The sequence below is a fragment of the Gekko japonicus genome, unplaced genomic scaffold (genome assembly GCF_001447785.1).
Source record: "Gekko japonicus isolate JY-2015 unplaced genomic scaffold, Gekko_japonicus_V1.1 scaffold1517, whole genome shotgun sequence".
Classification (NCBI taxonomy): Eukaryota; Metazoa; Chordata; class Lepidosauria; order Squamata; family Gekkonidae; genus Gekko; species Gekko japonicus.
Window position 1 is genome coordinate 313,453 of NW_015174886.1, and position 17,232 is coordinate 330,684.

Genomic DNA, 17,232 nt, shown 5'->3' on the forward strand with positions numbered 1-17,232 from the left:
GCTTAATGCGACAAAACAGTTTATTCAGCCCTTCTTGCAGCTTTCAGTCATAGTAAGAAGTCAGACGGAAAGAATGATATATTCACTCCATTTGTGTGCATTTTTAAAAATAAGTTTGCCAGATCAGAAGTAACTGGGATTTGGGATTCAATTCGCTCAGACAAGGAGGCCTGCAAGGTCTGTGTTTGGACTATTCCTTTTAAACTTCTCAGCACTTTACACACTGTTCCTGAAATGGGGCCATGGTTAAGAGGCAAGGGGATAAGAAGAAACACGGAATGACAGCAGGTATTCTGGTGCCATTAGATTTTTTTTTTTAATGGAGAACAAGGAATAATCAGCTGTACAAAAATTCATCTACCAGTGCAGGAAATTTTTCCAAATCGTAGGCATCGAAGAGGTCACAGATGCCCTCCTCTTCACCAAGACTTAGCAAATAGTCATCATGAAGTAAGGGAGGCAGCAGGCTTACAAATGGCCCTTCAAAGTTTGAAGGAATTTGGTCCTCCGTCTGCTGCAGAAAGTTAGTTGGAGATGTTAACGGGGAGATGGCTGTTGTAGTAACTGAAGAGCTGATGCTTCCTGGATTATCAGAAGTTACTTCTGTTAACAGAAACGGAGTTTAAATGTTTTTGGTTTCTTTACAAAGGGAAAATATAAAATGAGAATTGCACAGAGATTCTTCCATAATGTTAAAGAAACTTAACCAGTAGATAATGCTTTGTTTGGCTCCTCTGCCCTTCCTCACCACACACAGTCAATATACCATGCTGTCTAGGGACTCTGGTGGGCAACAGCCTTTCCCAAGCAGGCAGCCCGACGAGGGGCTACGGAGAAAGGAGCAAGGGCAAGGTCATGCCTGGAAATGCACGAGCAGCGGCCTCAGAGCCTGGCGCACCTGGTGCACACCTCAGAAAGGAAACAAAACACAACAAACCGGAGATACACAGTAAGGAATAGCAATAACAAAATTGTGTAAAAAATGATTCACCAAAAATCTTCAAAAAGCTAGAATTTATACAACAGGAATATTTTATAGTCTCAAAATATCTAATCAAAAATCACAGTACAAATATCCATACAGAATAAGGTTGAATGAATAATGTGTCTGAACTGATTTGATTTTGTGAGCTGTATGCTGATTTCTGAATATTGTTTATGCCTGGATTTGGAAGCAAGTGATCATAAGATTCCACTTTTTGAAGAAGCTTGTGGGAGGAACATGATCGTTCCATGAAAGGGAACTACAGGAACCTTTGACTGGAATCATTTTTCTCTTGTTCCTTAAGTGTTTCCTGGGTGAACCCTGAAGATTGATGTTACAGCTGTTTATTCATTCAGCCTTATTCTGTAAGTTTATTTATATTGTGATTTTTGATCAGATATTTTGGGACTATAAAATATTCCTGTTGTATAAATGCTACCTTTTTGAAGATCTTTGGTGAAGTATTTTGTACACACCTCAGAAGGGACGCAAGGCTCAGGCAGCAGAGTGCAGCTGGGATTAGGGCAGAGGAGACCAGCAGCACCTGGGGCCTCTTGGGGCCTGCACACATGGCAGAACAGCCTCTTAAAGCCTCAGGTGAAGGGGGTGCAGGAGAGGGAGGGCCCAGCCAGGGAGGTAATTCACACCCAGATTTCCTTCACTCGCCATGGGCCCGCCCCCTGAAGAGAGGGTATTTGGGGAGTCCAGGGTCAGCCCACCACCCGACAATCCTTTATTAGGCCAGACTGCATCCACAATACTCGGGGAGAGATAGATGGTTTGAGAAGGGGGTCAAGGGTATACTAGAACCTCCCTTCCTCTCCATAAGTGAGGCTTAACACCAGGCCAGGAAAAAAGGATGCTGGAGGCTGCTGTGGCCCCAGAGTCTGACCGGCCACCAGTATAGTCTTACTAGCTTACAAGACTTCTTTATTCTGCTAACCACAGAGACGTAGGCTTGGCTCTCAGAGATGCATGGACTAGGGGTGTGCCCAAAAAAAAAATTCGGCCCGTTTCGGATTCGGCCGAATCAGGCAGAATCAATTTTGGCTGCAAAAAGACTTCTGCATGTCAATTTCGGCAGTAGGCCCCATTGGGGAGTCTTTCCGCCAACCGAATGTCAATTTCGGCCCCATTATATCCTATGGGCCATTGAAGTCAATGGTGAAAACATAGGGTATATTCTTGGGGCTGGAGGGGAGGGGGTTTGAGGGAAAGGCTCCAAACTCACAGGGTAGCTGCTGGAGCCTCTCCCCAAGATACCCACCAAGTGTCAAGAACATTGGACCAGGGGGTTCAACTCTACAGGCCCCCAAACAGGTTGCCCCTATCCCCTCCATTGTTCTCTATGGTGGGGGGGAAGTTATTTTCCCACCATAGAGAACAATGGAGGGGATGGGGCAACCTCTTTGGGGGCCCATAGAATTGGACCCCCTGGTTCAATGTTCTTGAAACATGGAGGGTATCTTGGGGAGAGGCACCAGCAGCTACCCTGCGGGTTTGGAGCCTCTCCCTCAAACCCCCTCCCCTCCAACCCCAAGAATATACCCTATGTTTTTGCCATTGACTTCAATGGCCCATAGGATATAATGGGGCTGAATTGCCGCTGAAATTTGGTGGCAAGCCGATTCAGATCAAAGAATCTGAATCGGCCCACAGCAGCCCAAAAGGCGCCCAAATGGGCCATTTTCGGGGGTGCATTCGGTTCAGCCGAACTGAATGCACATCCCTAGTGCAGACCAACTGTAGCTCTGGAGTTATTTGACTGGTTTTTATTGTATTGTAAACCACCTTGGGGACTTCAGTATAGAAGGATATCTATAAATTCACTAAATAAAATGACCAATTCGGTTACATCTTCACTTGAAGACAGTCCCTTAGCTCAAGACTGTTTTGAAACATTACCTTTGGAAACGTTTCTTGAGATATTCCCATTGTGGTCCTGATGGTGTGTTTTCACTGGACTAGGAGAGTCTGTTTCTTCTGGACAAAGGTAAACATCAATAGGTCCTTGGGTACTAGCTAAGTGTATCCGTTTATTCTGGTGAGAGAAAGCACCCCACTTGTCAGCATGTTGTCTTTCAACAGGTTTATTTATAAGTAAGGTAAGTAAAAGTTTCCCTTGCTCGAAAGCCAGTCGAATCCGACTCTAGGGTTGTGGTGCTCATCTCTGTTTCCAAGCCGAAGAGCCAGCGCTGTCCAAAGACATTTCCATGGTCATGTGGCTAAAGTTATAGCTCATTTTAATAAGACTGATATGGCAATCAGAACCAAGTCCATATAGGAGAGTAATACATTTCTGCTTTCAAAGTATTCAGTACCCTTTCAATGACATAAGACATCACCATTTTCTGAACAATTTATTCATCAAGCATGAATATGGCACACTATTTGGTTGGGGCTCTCATCCTAGTCATTCTTGGAAGAGCTATCTGGGTCTCACAGTAATGCTTTCAGGTACCCAAGAATGGATATAAAACTACAAGATTTCATTCTTAAATACATTTACTTAAGAGCGCTGTGCAACTATGAAACTCATTAGAATTAATCTACAAACAACCTATGCCCCTCTTGGGGAGGGGCCACACCTTCAGTGGCAGAGCCTCTGTTTGGCATGAAGAAGGTCCCACCCAGGTTCAATCCTCAGCACCTCTAGTTAAAAGGATCAGGCTATAAATGATGCAAAATATCTCCACCTGAGACCTTGGAGAGCTGCTCTCAGTCTGAGTAGATAATAGTGACTTTGATGGACTGATGGGCCTGATCCCAGATAAGGCAGCTTCATGGGTCCATGTGTGAAAGGTAGGTATTTTCCACCTTCACCTTATCCTAGCATCTTTCAAAGAGTACTGAAAATTTATGCTGAGAGTGGGAGATCCCTCAGTGTACAAGAAGCCATGCAACATGGGTGACTGCAGTGAAGAGTGAGCAGGAAGCCACTGCTATTACTGTCAAACAAGGATTTCAGAACCCCAGAAGCTTTATAGTGTGGAGAGACAAGACAGAATCCCAGAAGTCTATCTTTGATGATAGTCAGGGCTTACAAACGTTGAAGGGATTATGCAAGGCAGAAGTCATGTGGCAATAGCAAGGGAGGAAACGAGGGAACAAAAATCAGATTGAAAGGGAAACATGAAATGGAAGCTGTTCCAGGCATTGTGAGCAGCCCTGCGTAAGGCACTCTCTTACAGCAGCTAGTGAGGTGCCACAGAAAGCTAGTAGCAAAACACTTTGTGAAGGAACAGAATAAGCAAGGAGCTGGGGAACAAGGCAAGACAAGCAGGATAAAGGGACAGAAAGTGAAAAAAAGCCAAGATCACATGATCAAGTACAGAAGATTTGACTTCCCAGTGACTGTAAATTCCAGATTACACCCCCCCCCAAAAAAAAAAAAGGACAGGAAGTTCTGTCTACAGGGAGTTATTTTTATATACAAAAAATTATCAAGTTCAGTAGAGTATGTATACAAATATGGTAAAGGGCAGTTGCTAATTTCATGCAGTATTGAAAATGGATTGGTTGGTTTAAAAGGAAAATCCATAACCATGAGACTCTGTAGGTACAAGAAAAGTTAATTCTTACCTCTACTAGGTTAGGCACTTCAAGTTTTGTTTCTGGAGGTGCTTTGACAAGTATGACAGTTTGGTCTTTAAGGCTACTAATATCTCGAATATCTTCATACCTAACATAAGCTAATGTGAACCATGTTAAAGAATTCCCCAGAAAGTAGAACTTCAGTCACAAGTATTAGCACACCAGATTAGGTTTTCAAATGCTATTTGGTTGCCCATCAGCCTCTTAACTACTACTGTTTGGCATGCTGCATCATAGAAACTAAAAAAAATTAAGCCAACTTCCATCGAAGAATGAAAACCATGTAGCCAGAACCATGTAGCTACCTGCACAAAACAGTTACACAAAATAAAGCCAAAAGCTGCAGTTCTTCATAGGATACACAGCACAGTTCCAGCTGTCAGCTGCAAGCTTCTATTTCATCAAATGCAGAACTCCCACCAGTCATTATTTAGAAGTGACACCTCTTCTGCTTATTCTAAAATATTACCATACTTACTGGTAAACCTTATACCTACTGTAACATACCACTATTCCACGTATCACTGGTGCTACCATTAAATTCACTTCCACTCAATACCCAAATGTGCCAGACGTCAGCCTGGCAGTACATAAAGTCTATGCTAGTGAAAGCATCACGTTTCCCTGAGGAGTTTAGTCCCAACCATTAAAAGGATATCTCCGATTCTCAGAATCTTCTCTTAGCAGCTTGACGTCAAGGGCACAGCTTTGTATCAACTCATCCAATTTCTTCTCTTCATGGTTGAGTTCTATTACCTCTTTAGACAAGCCTTGACAATGTGCCAACATACTCCCATCATCAGAAAGACTGCAGCCCCTAGAGAACAAAATGAGCAGACCGTTCAGACCTATTCCTGAAGCCCAGTTTACCATCTTGGAGAGAACCGATACTTCTTTGGGACCTTGCAGTGATAGACAGCGGGGCACTCCTTCACTTGGTTTTGGAAGGGGGATTCCAGATAAAACTTCACACCAGATAAAACAAGTTCTCCATTCCTTATCCAACATCTTCACTTCACAACTGATAATTCCAGGTTAAGAGAAAGTATGGGATTTGCCTAGGTAGTGTTAAAAGTCCCCTTATTTGCCACTTTTCATGTCCTCCTAACTAATGCCTTTTTCATATAAATTGCATTTCTGGATCAAATCAGAAGTTCGTCTCATGTATAAGTGCACACTACAGTAGCTAGGAGCATAAGCTATGAACTGTGAGTCCCTGTTTCAGATTTCAGGTCAGCCACTAGGTCACTGACAGCACAAGCCTGAGCAGAGTTGCACCCTTGAAGGTCCACTGAAGCCAATGCACTTAGGAGGGTGTAATACTGCTTAGAATCACAGTATGAGCAGTCACAACTTTGGACTCTAAAAAGCAAGTGACCTCCAGTGCAGCAAACCAGCCTTTTAGCCTCAAACCTCCACCATCAGATTAAAAACAGCCTTCTGCTTTGTTGTGCTTGAACATGACTAGAAGTCTGGGGGTGAATGGAGCAGAAGGAAACACATTGCACTGCCTGGCTTCATCCCCAGGGCCCCCTTTCTACACTGGCCGATGCCATGCAAGAGGCTCTGCAAAGGTTTCACTCAGATATGCTGCAAGGTGGCCAATTCCTATGCTGACCCCAAAAGGAGAACAGCAAACAACTGTCTCCCACCTGGCCATTTTGGCTTAGGAAAACAATGCCGGGGATGGATGTGTGAAGGCTGGAGCCCCTCCCACCTACACCATCATTCCAAGCCCAATCAGGCTTCTGGCGTATTTAAAATACCTTTGCCCAAAACTCCCATTGGGTATGACTTCTTTCTGGGTCTTAATTCCTCTCAGTGAATATCTTGTAGAGAAAGCAAGTTGGGTCTGGACACAACTAGTCAAAAAACATAACATTTAGTCTGTCCCTCAGAGACGCCTAAACAGACATAAGCAATATATGATGGAGATGGCCATTCCAGTTGGCCCCCAGCACTCAACACACACACACTGGTATATCTTCAGTCATGCCGTGGGTAACCATTCCCAGCCACATGACCCTACTACTGTATCCTAAGGAATATACAAAATCCATGTAATACCTTTTATTAAGCCAACCAAATTTGTGTCAATTTAGTGGGTACTAATAAAGCTATTATATCTGTTTTGTTCTTGTGTTTGGATTCTGCATGGACAAACTGAACAGCCGCCATGAGCTTCCATAAATTTTAAGGCCATTTGTGGCAGTTCGTGAAGAGCAGAAAGCAGGGGTTTAAATGGTTCCAAGACACTTTAACCCCTGCTTTCTGTTCCCCGTGAAGAGGCAGGGAGCAGAAAGTAGGGAACCAACCTCCCGGGTTCATGAACCAACCTCCCGGTTCGTATTGGTTTGTGGTTCGAACACAAACCAAACTGCAAAAATGCGGTGCAGTTTGTGCCCATACCCTATTCCTTTACCTGTTTATAGATCTCCTAAGAATTTGCTTCCACTGAATAACTAATTCCAAACTCAATATAATGTACTTTTAATCATCACAGATACGATGGTGAAATCTGAAACTGTTATCTCTTATAAAAAGACAATACTTACATCCACTGAATGTTGTTTTTGGATTTTTTCTCAATGAGATGGATACCTTCCAGAACATTGGTGATATCGTAGATCCTCCTTTTCTGTACCTTGAGGACCTCTGCTGCTTTGTTCAGGTCTACAACACCATCTGGGGACTGGCTAAGCAGCTGAATAAACTTCTTTGTGAGAAGACCAAGGGAAGTATCATATCGTGTCTTTTCTGAAGGAGATTTTGGAGCTTGAAGGAGAAAAAATATTGAATTAAAATCCTGATACTAGTCTGAATTTTTATTAAAAGTCTACAGAGTTGTGCTGAAGATTGCTCAAGACAGTTCTTAATTACAAATCTACTGACCCATGAGAATTGTGGAAAAGGGGACTAATTTGGAATCCTACTGTACCCCCAAAGTCTACCCCATCCAGTATTCTTTAATCTGCCAGAAACTTGAGCAGACCCATTTCTGCTCTCCCATCACCTTTTCCCTTAACTGACACTGAACTACTCTCACTATTTCCTCACTGCTCCTCAAGCTTCCTCCCCCCCCAAATAAATATATTGGTGTCCCATCTTTTTCTTTTGGTTAATCTAACAAAGCCATACCTTTCTACATAGCTGGCCATCCCACAAGTAGGCAGACATCCCCAGTTTGTCTGTGGGTGACCTGGATTTGCTGCTGTCACACTATACGTAGCATTGGACAAAATTACCTTAAGGCAAAATGTGAGGGAAATGGTTGTGGGGGTTTTTTAATAAAACTTCTCTGCTCATTTGACAGGACTTTGGTCCTTTCTCTGTGCCACTCAGCTGACACTCCCCTTATACAATACCACTAAATCACATGAACTAAAAACAGATACACATGAAAAATCAAGATGTAAGGAACTCGTTTCTTCTTAGCCAATTAAAGGAGGAGAAGAAGAGATGGGAAAGGCAAAGGATAAGGATAAGTGGAAAGCCAACCCAAAGCTGGAGGAAAGCTTGGGCCTATACGCCGAAGCGGATCAAATTCCTGCTACTTTAAATTATACAGTATCTGTAAGCAGACTGTGATATTAACCTCACCAGGCTCTAATTAGGGTCCTGAGGATCTTGCTTTCCATTCCCTACACAGATCAGATTTTATGAATAAATGGGAGGCATGGATAATATACATACAGAAGTTAAGATAAAGCTGTGAGAAGACATTTCAAATTGTGTACTGTCCAAGATCCAGCTTATCAATACTAGAAGGTAAGGAAGCCTTACAAATTCTTGCTTTAGTACAAAATGGCAACTACTTATTTTGGTTACTGCTGCTTTCCTGTTCCACAGAGGTCATTCAACATAACGTCTCCTGCACTGAACTCTAGAAGACATTGGTACCAAGATGCTAGAACTATGACAATAGGATCACTGTGTGCAAGTGTGAAATGTGCTATTTTAGGGGCAAATTTGATCCCCTCAGTATATCAGCTTTTTAAAAATCCACAAATTCCCAGCCCTTATTGCTGCAGAGTTTAAAAACAAATGCAGAAAAAGGCTCTCATCTCCAGTAGGTTGAAGAGGTCCCTCTATCGTGGATTCTAACTATTCTTGAAGTCCCATCACACTCAGGTGGCCAGTGCAACTCAGACACTCCTTTCTAGCCCCTTTTCCATCCCTGTCTTTGCTGAATTTTTGTATGTTATTTGCCATCCTAGAGCATGCAAACAGAATGGAGATGAGGTTTATCTTCGTTTCATTTGAAATTAAAAATCTCTAAGAGGTTCAAAAATTCTGAAGGTCTAAGAAGGTAGTCTTACATATCATTGAAAACGTTACTTACTTCTTGGACTATCTGGGCTTCTAGTTGCAGCTCTCCCTTTTCCCTTTGGCGTTCTTAACCCTTCAGCTAGAAACTGCTGGCCACTTTCTCCTAGTTCCAGTCTTCGTTTCGCCTGCAAAGACAGGAGAGTGTTCCTATGAAGAGCAACACCAACTTGTAAGACTGCACTCTGTTTTACAAGAAGTTTAGATGGACCAGAAGAAACAGAAGATTATCCACAAACTTTTCCCAGCAACTGAAGTATTCCCTGACACTGCAGCGGGCTTTAACCTTGCTGCAAATGCCTACTGTGTAAAACTCTGTTTTAAACAGAATAACCTTCTGTTGGCATATGAACTCTTCTGTGCTACAGCACTCACTCCATGGCTTGCAGACTACCAAATTCATGATTACCATCAATCAAAAGACCCACAGAATTACTATCTTGCCCTGGCTACCACCCCAACATACACGGTCCTGGATAGCCCAGGCTAGCCAGATCTTGGAAGCTAAGCAGGGTCAGCCCTGGCTAGTATTTGGATGGGAGACCACCGAGGAATACCAGGTTCATGACTTGGAGTCAGGCAATGGCAAGCCACTTCTGTTAATCTCTTGCCTGGAAAACCCTACAAGGTTGCTGTAAGTCAGCTGTGACTTGACGGCAAACAACAACACAACTCTAAATTTCTGGAGTACCAGCATATAGGGATGTCTCTCCCCACCATTGTTGAACTTGTGGGCCCTTTACATCCCTTGCTTTCTTGCTCTCTCCCTGACATGGGGCTTGCCACTCAGGGGAGAGAAAGATGCACAAGGTTGCTCTGCTTCAAGTCAGGGAGAGAACAAGAAGACAGCAAAGACAGTAAACGGTGCTCTGGCTCTCCATGGGCCGTCAACAGCATAGCGAAGCCTCTCTTCACAAGAAGCCTGTGCCCCCATTGCATTCCTCTCAGCTTTCTTGCTTGCTTCCCAGGAGGAAGCACAGCAGCTCCCATAGGAGAGTAAGACCGCCTAGGTGCCCCGAGGAGAGCAAACTGGCCATGCAGAAAGGCATGTAAAGCAACTGCTGCCTCATTGAAGCCAGCTCATTCTTTTCCTTGGTAGCTGCCATGCAGTTGTTTTACTCTCTCTTCTCTCTGGCCAGCGTGTTGTCCTTCTGGAAGCTACTTGGGTGCTGGGGTGAGAGCACAGAGAAGGGGGGCTGTGTTATTGGAGAGATCAGGCCCTTTACTTGTATCCCTGGGATCAGGCACACACCTCAGGGAAGCCCATGGCTTACCCATTCTACAGTGGTGGCTGTTTAAGCTGGGAACCACCTACCACACTGGGCAGTTATGTCCACTTCCCTGAAACAGTGTGGGTGGGATACATTGGTCAACTATGCTCTCAAGAGCCACCAGTGTCATGTCAAAGAGCCGCATGTGGCTTAGGGTATGCTACTGGTAGCGTAAAGGCACAACAGGGGGGGAGAATCCAGGGAACATCCGTCAGCTGAGATCTGAGCCAAGTTTCTGTCCTCTCTGCTATTATAGGCATTTAAGCCTGGGTATGGTCAAAGGGCTCAACACACAGCTGGCACCTTGTGGCCCATCGAGGACAAGCCAAGGGTGGTAAAGTTGTATTCTAATTTAGACCAGGGGTGTCGAACTCATTTGTTATGAGGGCCAGATCTGACATAAATGAGACCTTGTTGGGCCGGGCCATGTGTGTCATAAAATGTAATGTCAGGTAGCGGAGATATAAACTTTATAAAAGGACACAAACTCAAAGTTATTTTTTTACTTAAAATAAAAACATGCTTAAAACATCAGCTCTGTAAGCTGCAAACCTACTTTTGATTTATTGACATTCACCACATAAATCTCATGCTCAGAGTTCTGAGTCTAGGACACAGGTTAAAACATGAAATGGCTGGCTGATTAAGAGAGTCTGGCAAAACAAGCTATGATGCAGCAGCAGCACTGGATGCAGGAGATGGCCAGTTCCACTGCAGGCCTGATGGAAGCCCTCCGGGGGCTTCCACATGTCACATGTTTGACACCCCTGCTTTAGACAGGAAAAAAAATACATTTCTTTTACTTTGTAAACTACGTTTGGTCTGAAATGAAAAGTAGGGTAGGAATGTGTAAATAAATAACTTTTTTGAAACACTTGTCTCATACCATTCAATTTGCCTGGGTCTTTGTTCACAAATGAAATTTAGCAGCTGGGGGGGCCCTTTGGAACAAGAGATTTACCCACGACCCAATTCGGCAAGGTTTACTAATTTTTAGGGTGCCAACAGCATCATGATATTTTTGGTGCTTTATCACATATACCAAAATTATTTCAGCTGAAAACACAGTATATTATTTCCTGGTAAGCCACATCAGGCTTCCTCTGCTCCAAGACATTTTAAAAGCTCTAATGTGGTAGCTAGAGATAAAAATTCTGTGAGCACTGGACAGATGTAGTTGTTGATACTCGCATTATTTCCAAACCATGCAAGTACAGTTGCTTTGCAAAGCGATACCATTCAGATATAAAAGGATATCTATGTTTACCATAGAGAAGACAACTGGAGTCAAGAGAGCAGCTATGTTAGAATGAGCCAACTCAGACAGGACACCCTGTTTGTTCTCAGACAATTTTGATGAGCAATTTTAGTTATGTAAAAAAGCAAGGTATACTAAATATGAACATGCACAAGTCAGCACAGCGATACATCTTGCTACTGCATAGATTCATAAGCAAACACAGAAGCACCAAAAACTCAGTGAAAACACTAAATGATTTTCACCAAAAACAGAAAGTTGTATTAAGTGGTTATAAAGATCCTACATGTGGTAATCTTCAGCACCACATTGGGCAAAGTTGACAGAACAGTAGGAAAAGATCTGTGTCTGACCCACTTAAGTCAATGTGCCTTATGAAGGTCACCGTTATCATTATTTTTTAAAAGGAAAAGGCAGTGCTCTGAAATGCTGCTAAACTTTTAAAGCACCCGAGTTTCTTTGAAGGCTGAAACCATTTACGAAGACAGGGCTCCTACATTGCCACCAATGCTCCCTCTAAGCTGTGGAGTCTTGTGAGCAAAAATTCTACTTTGTGAGCCACTGGCATTAAAGTTGTGAGTGGGGTGATTTGGTTACTGCATAAATTAGTTTGCTCTGGAGCCATCCTTCCTGGACTAAGACAAAAATGTATGAGCCGGAGGCTAAAAAACTGTGAGCTAGCTCATACTAACTCAGCTTAGAGGGAACACTGATGCAGTTTGCCTGGGCCCTTAAACAATACCTCAGGGAAAATGGGTAAAAGGAACAATAGATATGAAAAAGAGAGGACTTAATTTCCGTTTCTAGCACCTGTAGTCAGGTTGACAGCTGGGAAAGGGTTGTGCCCAAGACTGGGCTAGACAGAACAATGGCTAGATAGATGAATGGCATATAGCCATATATCCCTTAGAGATAGTGTATTCTGCAGCTACTGTACTGATGATCCCTGCTTTTTAAATTGCCTTTTAATGGGGTCAGATAAGCTCAAGTCTTCAACATTTGACTGAATAGAAGTATCATCTACCACAGCATTCCAACAATGGATGGGGGTTAGTTTACTGAGGGGCTCGCATCACATAATGGTCAACACAAAGCCAACATACACCACTTAACTTGACTGTCATGGAAAATGGGTTTTTTTAAAGGTTCGAAAGAATGGCCAAGGACACACATCACAATTGCTTGGGTTTATATATAATGTGCATATAGCTATGTGCTCCAGAGTACTAGTAACAGCCTTTAGAGATCTGTCCCATTATTGTGGCATTTTGTCTCCTTAGAAATGCAGCCAACATCTTCCAGAACTATTAGCATCTTAAGAACTTGAGCTGGCTGCTGGTAGAATAAGAGGAAGACAATAAACAAGTCTTAACTTTGGCTTGCGGATAGTTTCTGAATTATGGGCTTCTAAAAACCCACCAACAAAAATTAAATACTAGGTCTGTTGCAACATGTACCAAGGAATACATACCAATTTAATGGTGACTCAAAACATCATCAGCTATGAATGGAAAATGCAAGCTCCATTATCTCAGAGAAGTTTCAGAAGCTATTTATTTACTCAAAGATCTTCATGCTCAGGTAGTCAAAGCTTATTGTAAGACACAATTATGCCTTATAATAGGCAGTGTCCTTTATCCTTTGCAAATCTTAGAATTCTAAGCAGGATATTATATCCTACCTTTCCTCCTCCAATATTCACAATCCTGCGGGGTACACTATGTTTTAAAAAGGCAGTGACAGACTAGACTACCTAGACAGCATCATGACAGTTAATATTTATCCTTTTCTTCTGAAATTCAGCTGCCTGGGCTTCCTTTATTAAGGAGTCCAGCATGGGGAAAAGATGGGATACTATCCCATTCCTTCTCCTGACATTTTCTCACATAAAAAGCTATGCCCAAGCTTCTTTCATTGGTGTTGGGAAAACTTACAGGTATCTATTTTTCCCCTGGCACAGATAGAAGCCACTCCCCCCTCACAGACAGCTGAATTTATAAAAGAACAGAATAAATAAATCGCAGTGTGTGCCTGTACTCTCTGGCTGGGCAAGAAAGCAATTTTAAGACAGGCAGCAAGGCAGTTATCAAATACTTCCTACAGTCATAAAGTAACTAGGCATAGTGAAAGGTCTTTGCAAGTATAATTAAATTTCAGTGATACCGTTAACCAATGCTCCCTCTAAAGCTGCGGAGTCTTGTGAGCAGAAATTCTACTTTGTGAGCTACTGGCATTAAAGTTGTGAGTGAGTGATTTAGCCACTGCATAAATTAGTTTGCTGTGGAGCCACTCTTCCGGAGCTAAGACAAAAATGTGTGAGCTGGAGGCTTAAAAACTGTGAGCTAGCTCACACTAACTCAGCTTAGAGGGAACACTGCCGATAACACAGAGATAGAATACTACGCTGGAATGGCAGACTCATTACTGACACATTGTTCTTAAAATTATTTATGACCATCAGAAGTTTCAAAAGCTGTTTCTGGAACTTATTTTGATCCAGACCTCAGAAGTCCCTATATATTATCAGCCTGGGCACATTTGTTGTAAGCCGCCCTGATTGCTGTAAGCCACCATGAGCCACTTTGGCAGAAGGGTGGGATAGAAATCTAATGAATAAATTAAAAAATTGAGGTTTATAAAATATTGAAAAAGAACATATATCAGAGCTCCAACTCCATAAGCCATCTATCAGATAACTCACACTTTGATAAAGACCCTACCCACTCTAACGATCAATTTGTTGTTGTTGTTCAGTCGCCGTCGAGTCCGACTCTTTGCGACCCCATGGACCAGCTCCCGCCAGGCCTTCCGGTCTTCCACCATCCTCTGAAGTTGGCTCAATTTCATGTACGTTGCATCTATGACGCTGTCTAACCATCTCATCCTTTGCCGTCCCCGTCTTCTTTGACCTTCAAGCTTTCCCAGCATCAGTGTCTTCTCCAGTGACCTCCTTAGGGCATCAGCTGAGAACATGCACCTTAGGCATTGGATATATGATGCTGCCCCCTCATGGATCACTGCCTTGTCGTGGCGAGGGGGCTTGCTTAGTTCAATGAAGCTGTGGGCTATGCCGTGAAGGGCCACCCAAGACGGACAGGCCACAGCAGAGAACTCAGACCAAGAGTGATCCCCTGGAGAAGGTAATGGCAACCCACTCCAGTATGTTTGCCAAGAAAACCCCATGGACAGTATCAAAAGGCTAAAAGATATGACGCCGGAAGATGAGCCCCTCAGGTCGGAAGGTGTCCAATATGCTACTGAGGAAGAGCAGAGGACAAGTACAAGTAACCCCAGAAAGAGTGAAGCGGCTGGGCCAAAGCCGAAAGGACGCTCAGTTGTGGATGTGTCTGATGGTGAAAGGAAAGTCCGATGCTGCAAAGAACAATACTGCATAGGAACCTGGAATGTAAGATCTATGAATCAAGGTAAGCTTGACGTGGTCAAAAATGAGATGGCAAGACTGAACATCGATATCCTAGGAATCAGTGAACTAAAGTGGACAGGAATGGGCGAATTTAACTCAGAAGACCATTATATCTACTACTGTGGCCAGGAATCTCGTAGAAAAAATGGTGTGGCCTTTATAGTCAACAAGAGAGTGCAAAAGGCAGTACTGGGATACAATCTCAAAAATGACAGAATGATTTCTGTCCGATTCCAAGGCAAACCATTCAACATCACAGTAATTCAAGTGTATGCCCCAACCACTGATGCAGAAGAGGCTGAAGTGGACCGGTTCTATGAAGACCTACAACACCTCCTAGAACTAACACCAAAAAATGATGTCCTCATCATCATAGGGGACTGGAATGCTAAAGTAGGAAGTCAAAAGGTAACTGGAATAACAGACAAGTTTGGCCTTGGAAAGCAAAATGAAGCAGGGCAAAGGTTAACAGAGTTTTGTCAAGAGAACACACTGGTCATAGCGAACACCCTTTTCCAACAACCTAAGAGGCGACTCTACACATGGACATCACCAGATGGGCAACACCGAAATCAGATTGACTATATAATTTGCAGTCAAAGATGGAGAAGCTCTATCCAGTCAGTAAAAACAAGACCTGGAGCTGACTGTGGTTCAGATCATGAGCTACTCATTGCAAAATTCAGACTTAAACTGAAGAAAATTGGGAAAACCACGAGGCCATTCAGGTTTGACCTAGATCGCATCCCTGATGAATATACAGTAGAGGTGAAGAATAGATTCAAGGGTCTGGATTTGATAGATAGAGTGCCTGAAGAACTATGGACAGAGGTTCGTGACATCGTACAGGAGGCAGCAATCACCACCATCCCAAAGAAAAAGAAATGTAAGAAAGCAAAGTGGCTTTCTGATGAGGCTTTACAAATAGCAGAGGAAAGAAGGAAAGCGAAAGGCAAAGGCGAAAAGGAAAGATTTACCCAACTGAACGCAGATTTCCAGAGAACAGCAAGGAGAGATAAGGAGGCCTTCCTGAATGAACAGTGCAAAGTAATAGAAGAAAACAATAGAATGGGAAGGACTAGAGATCTCTTCAAGAAAATTGGAGAAATCAAGGGAGCGTTCCATGCAAAGCTGGCCATGATAAAGGACAAAAACGGTAGGGACCTAACAGAAGCAGAAGAGATTAGGAAAAGATGGCAAGAATACACAGAAGAACTATACAAGAAAGACCTCGATGTCCTTGACAACCACGACGGTATAATCACTGACCTCGAGCCAGACATCCTGGAATGTGAAGTTAAATGGGCCTTAGAAAGCATTACTAACAACAAAGCTAGTGGAGGTGATGGTATTCCAGCTGAGCTATTCAAAGTCTTAGAAGATGATGCTGTTAAAGTTCTGCACTCCATTTGCCAGCAAATTTGGAAAACGCAACAGTGGCCACAGGATTGGAAAAGATCAGTATACATTCCAATCCCAAAGAAGGGCAATGCCAAGGAATGTTCAAACTATCGCACAATTGCACTCATATCACACGCTAGCAAGGTCATGCTCAAGATCCTACAAGCTAGGCTTCAACAGTACGTGGATAGAGAACTACCAGAAGTACAAGCTGGGTTTCGAAGAGGTAGAGGAACTAGAGATCAAATTGCCAACATTCGCTGGATTATGGAGAAAGCAAGAGAGTACCAGAAAAATATCTACTTCTGCTTCATTGACTATGCTAAAGCTTTTGACTGTGTGGATCACAACAAACTATGGCAGGTCCTTAAAGAGATGGGAGTACCAGACCACCTCACATGTCTCTTGAGAAACCTGTATAAGGGCCAAGAAGCGACAGTTAGAACCGGATACGGAACAACTGATTGGTTCAGCATAGGAAAAGGAGTACGACAAGGATGTATACTGTCACCTTGCTTATTTAATATATATGCAGAGTACATCATGCGAAATGCTGGCCTGGATGAATCACAAGCGGGAATTAAGATTGCTGGGGAAAAGATCAACAACCTCAGATATGCAGACGATACCACTCTAATGGCAGAAAGTGAAGAGGACCTAAAGAGCCTCTTGCTCAGGGTAAAAGAGGAGAGCGCAAAAGTGGGCTTGAAGCTCAACATCAAAAAAACTAAGATCATGGCATCCGGCCCCATCACTCCTTGGCAAATAGAAGGGGAAGCTGTGGAAGTAGTGACAGACTTCACGTTCCTGGGATCCCAGATCACCGCAGACTGTGACTGCAGCCATGAAATTAAAAGACGCCTGCTCCTTGGGAGGAAAGCGATGGTGAACCTAAACAGCATGATAAAAAGTAGAGACATCACCCTGCCAACAAAAGTCTGCATGGTCCAAGCAATGGTATTCCCAGTAGTCA

General features: G+C 43.2%; 1 protein-coding gene across 1 annotated transcript in view; it reads right to left on the minus strand.

Annotated features, from left to right (window-relative positions):
* Positions 1-41: 41 nt before the first annotated feature.
* E2F3 (E2F transcription factor 3) overlaps positions 42-17,232 on the minus strand; it is a 31,241-nt gene continuing 14,050 nt past the window's right edge. The window contains exons 2-7 of the mRNA XM_015424924.1: positions 8,922-9,033; positions 7,135-7,354; positions 5,238-5,396; positions 4,568-4,682; positions 2,891-3,026; positions 42-603 (exon numbers count right to left, since the gene is read on the minus strand). Of these exons, the coding sequence (XP_015280410.1) occupies positions 338-603; positions 2,891-3,026; positions 4,568-4,682; positions 5,238-5,396; positions 7,135-7,354; positions 8,922-9,033 (1,008 nt within the window). The 3' untranslated portion in view covers positions 42-337. The remainder of the gene's footprint in view (positions 604-2,890; positions 3,027-4,567; positions 4,683-5,237; positions 5,397-7,134; positions 7,355-8,921; positions 9,034-17,232) is intronic.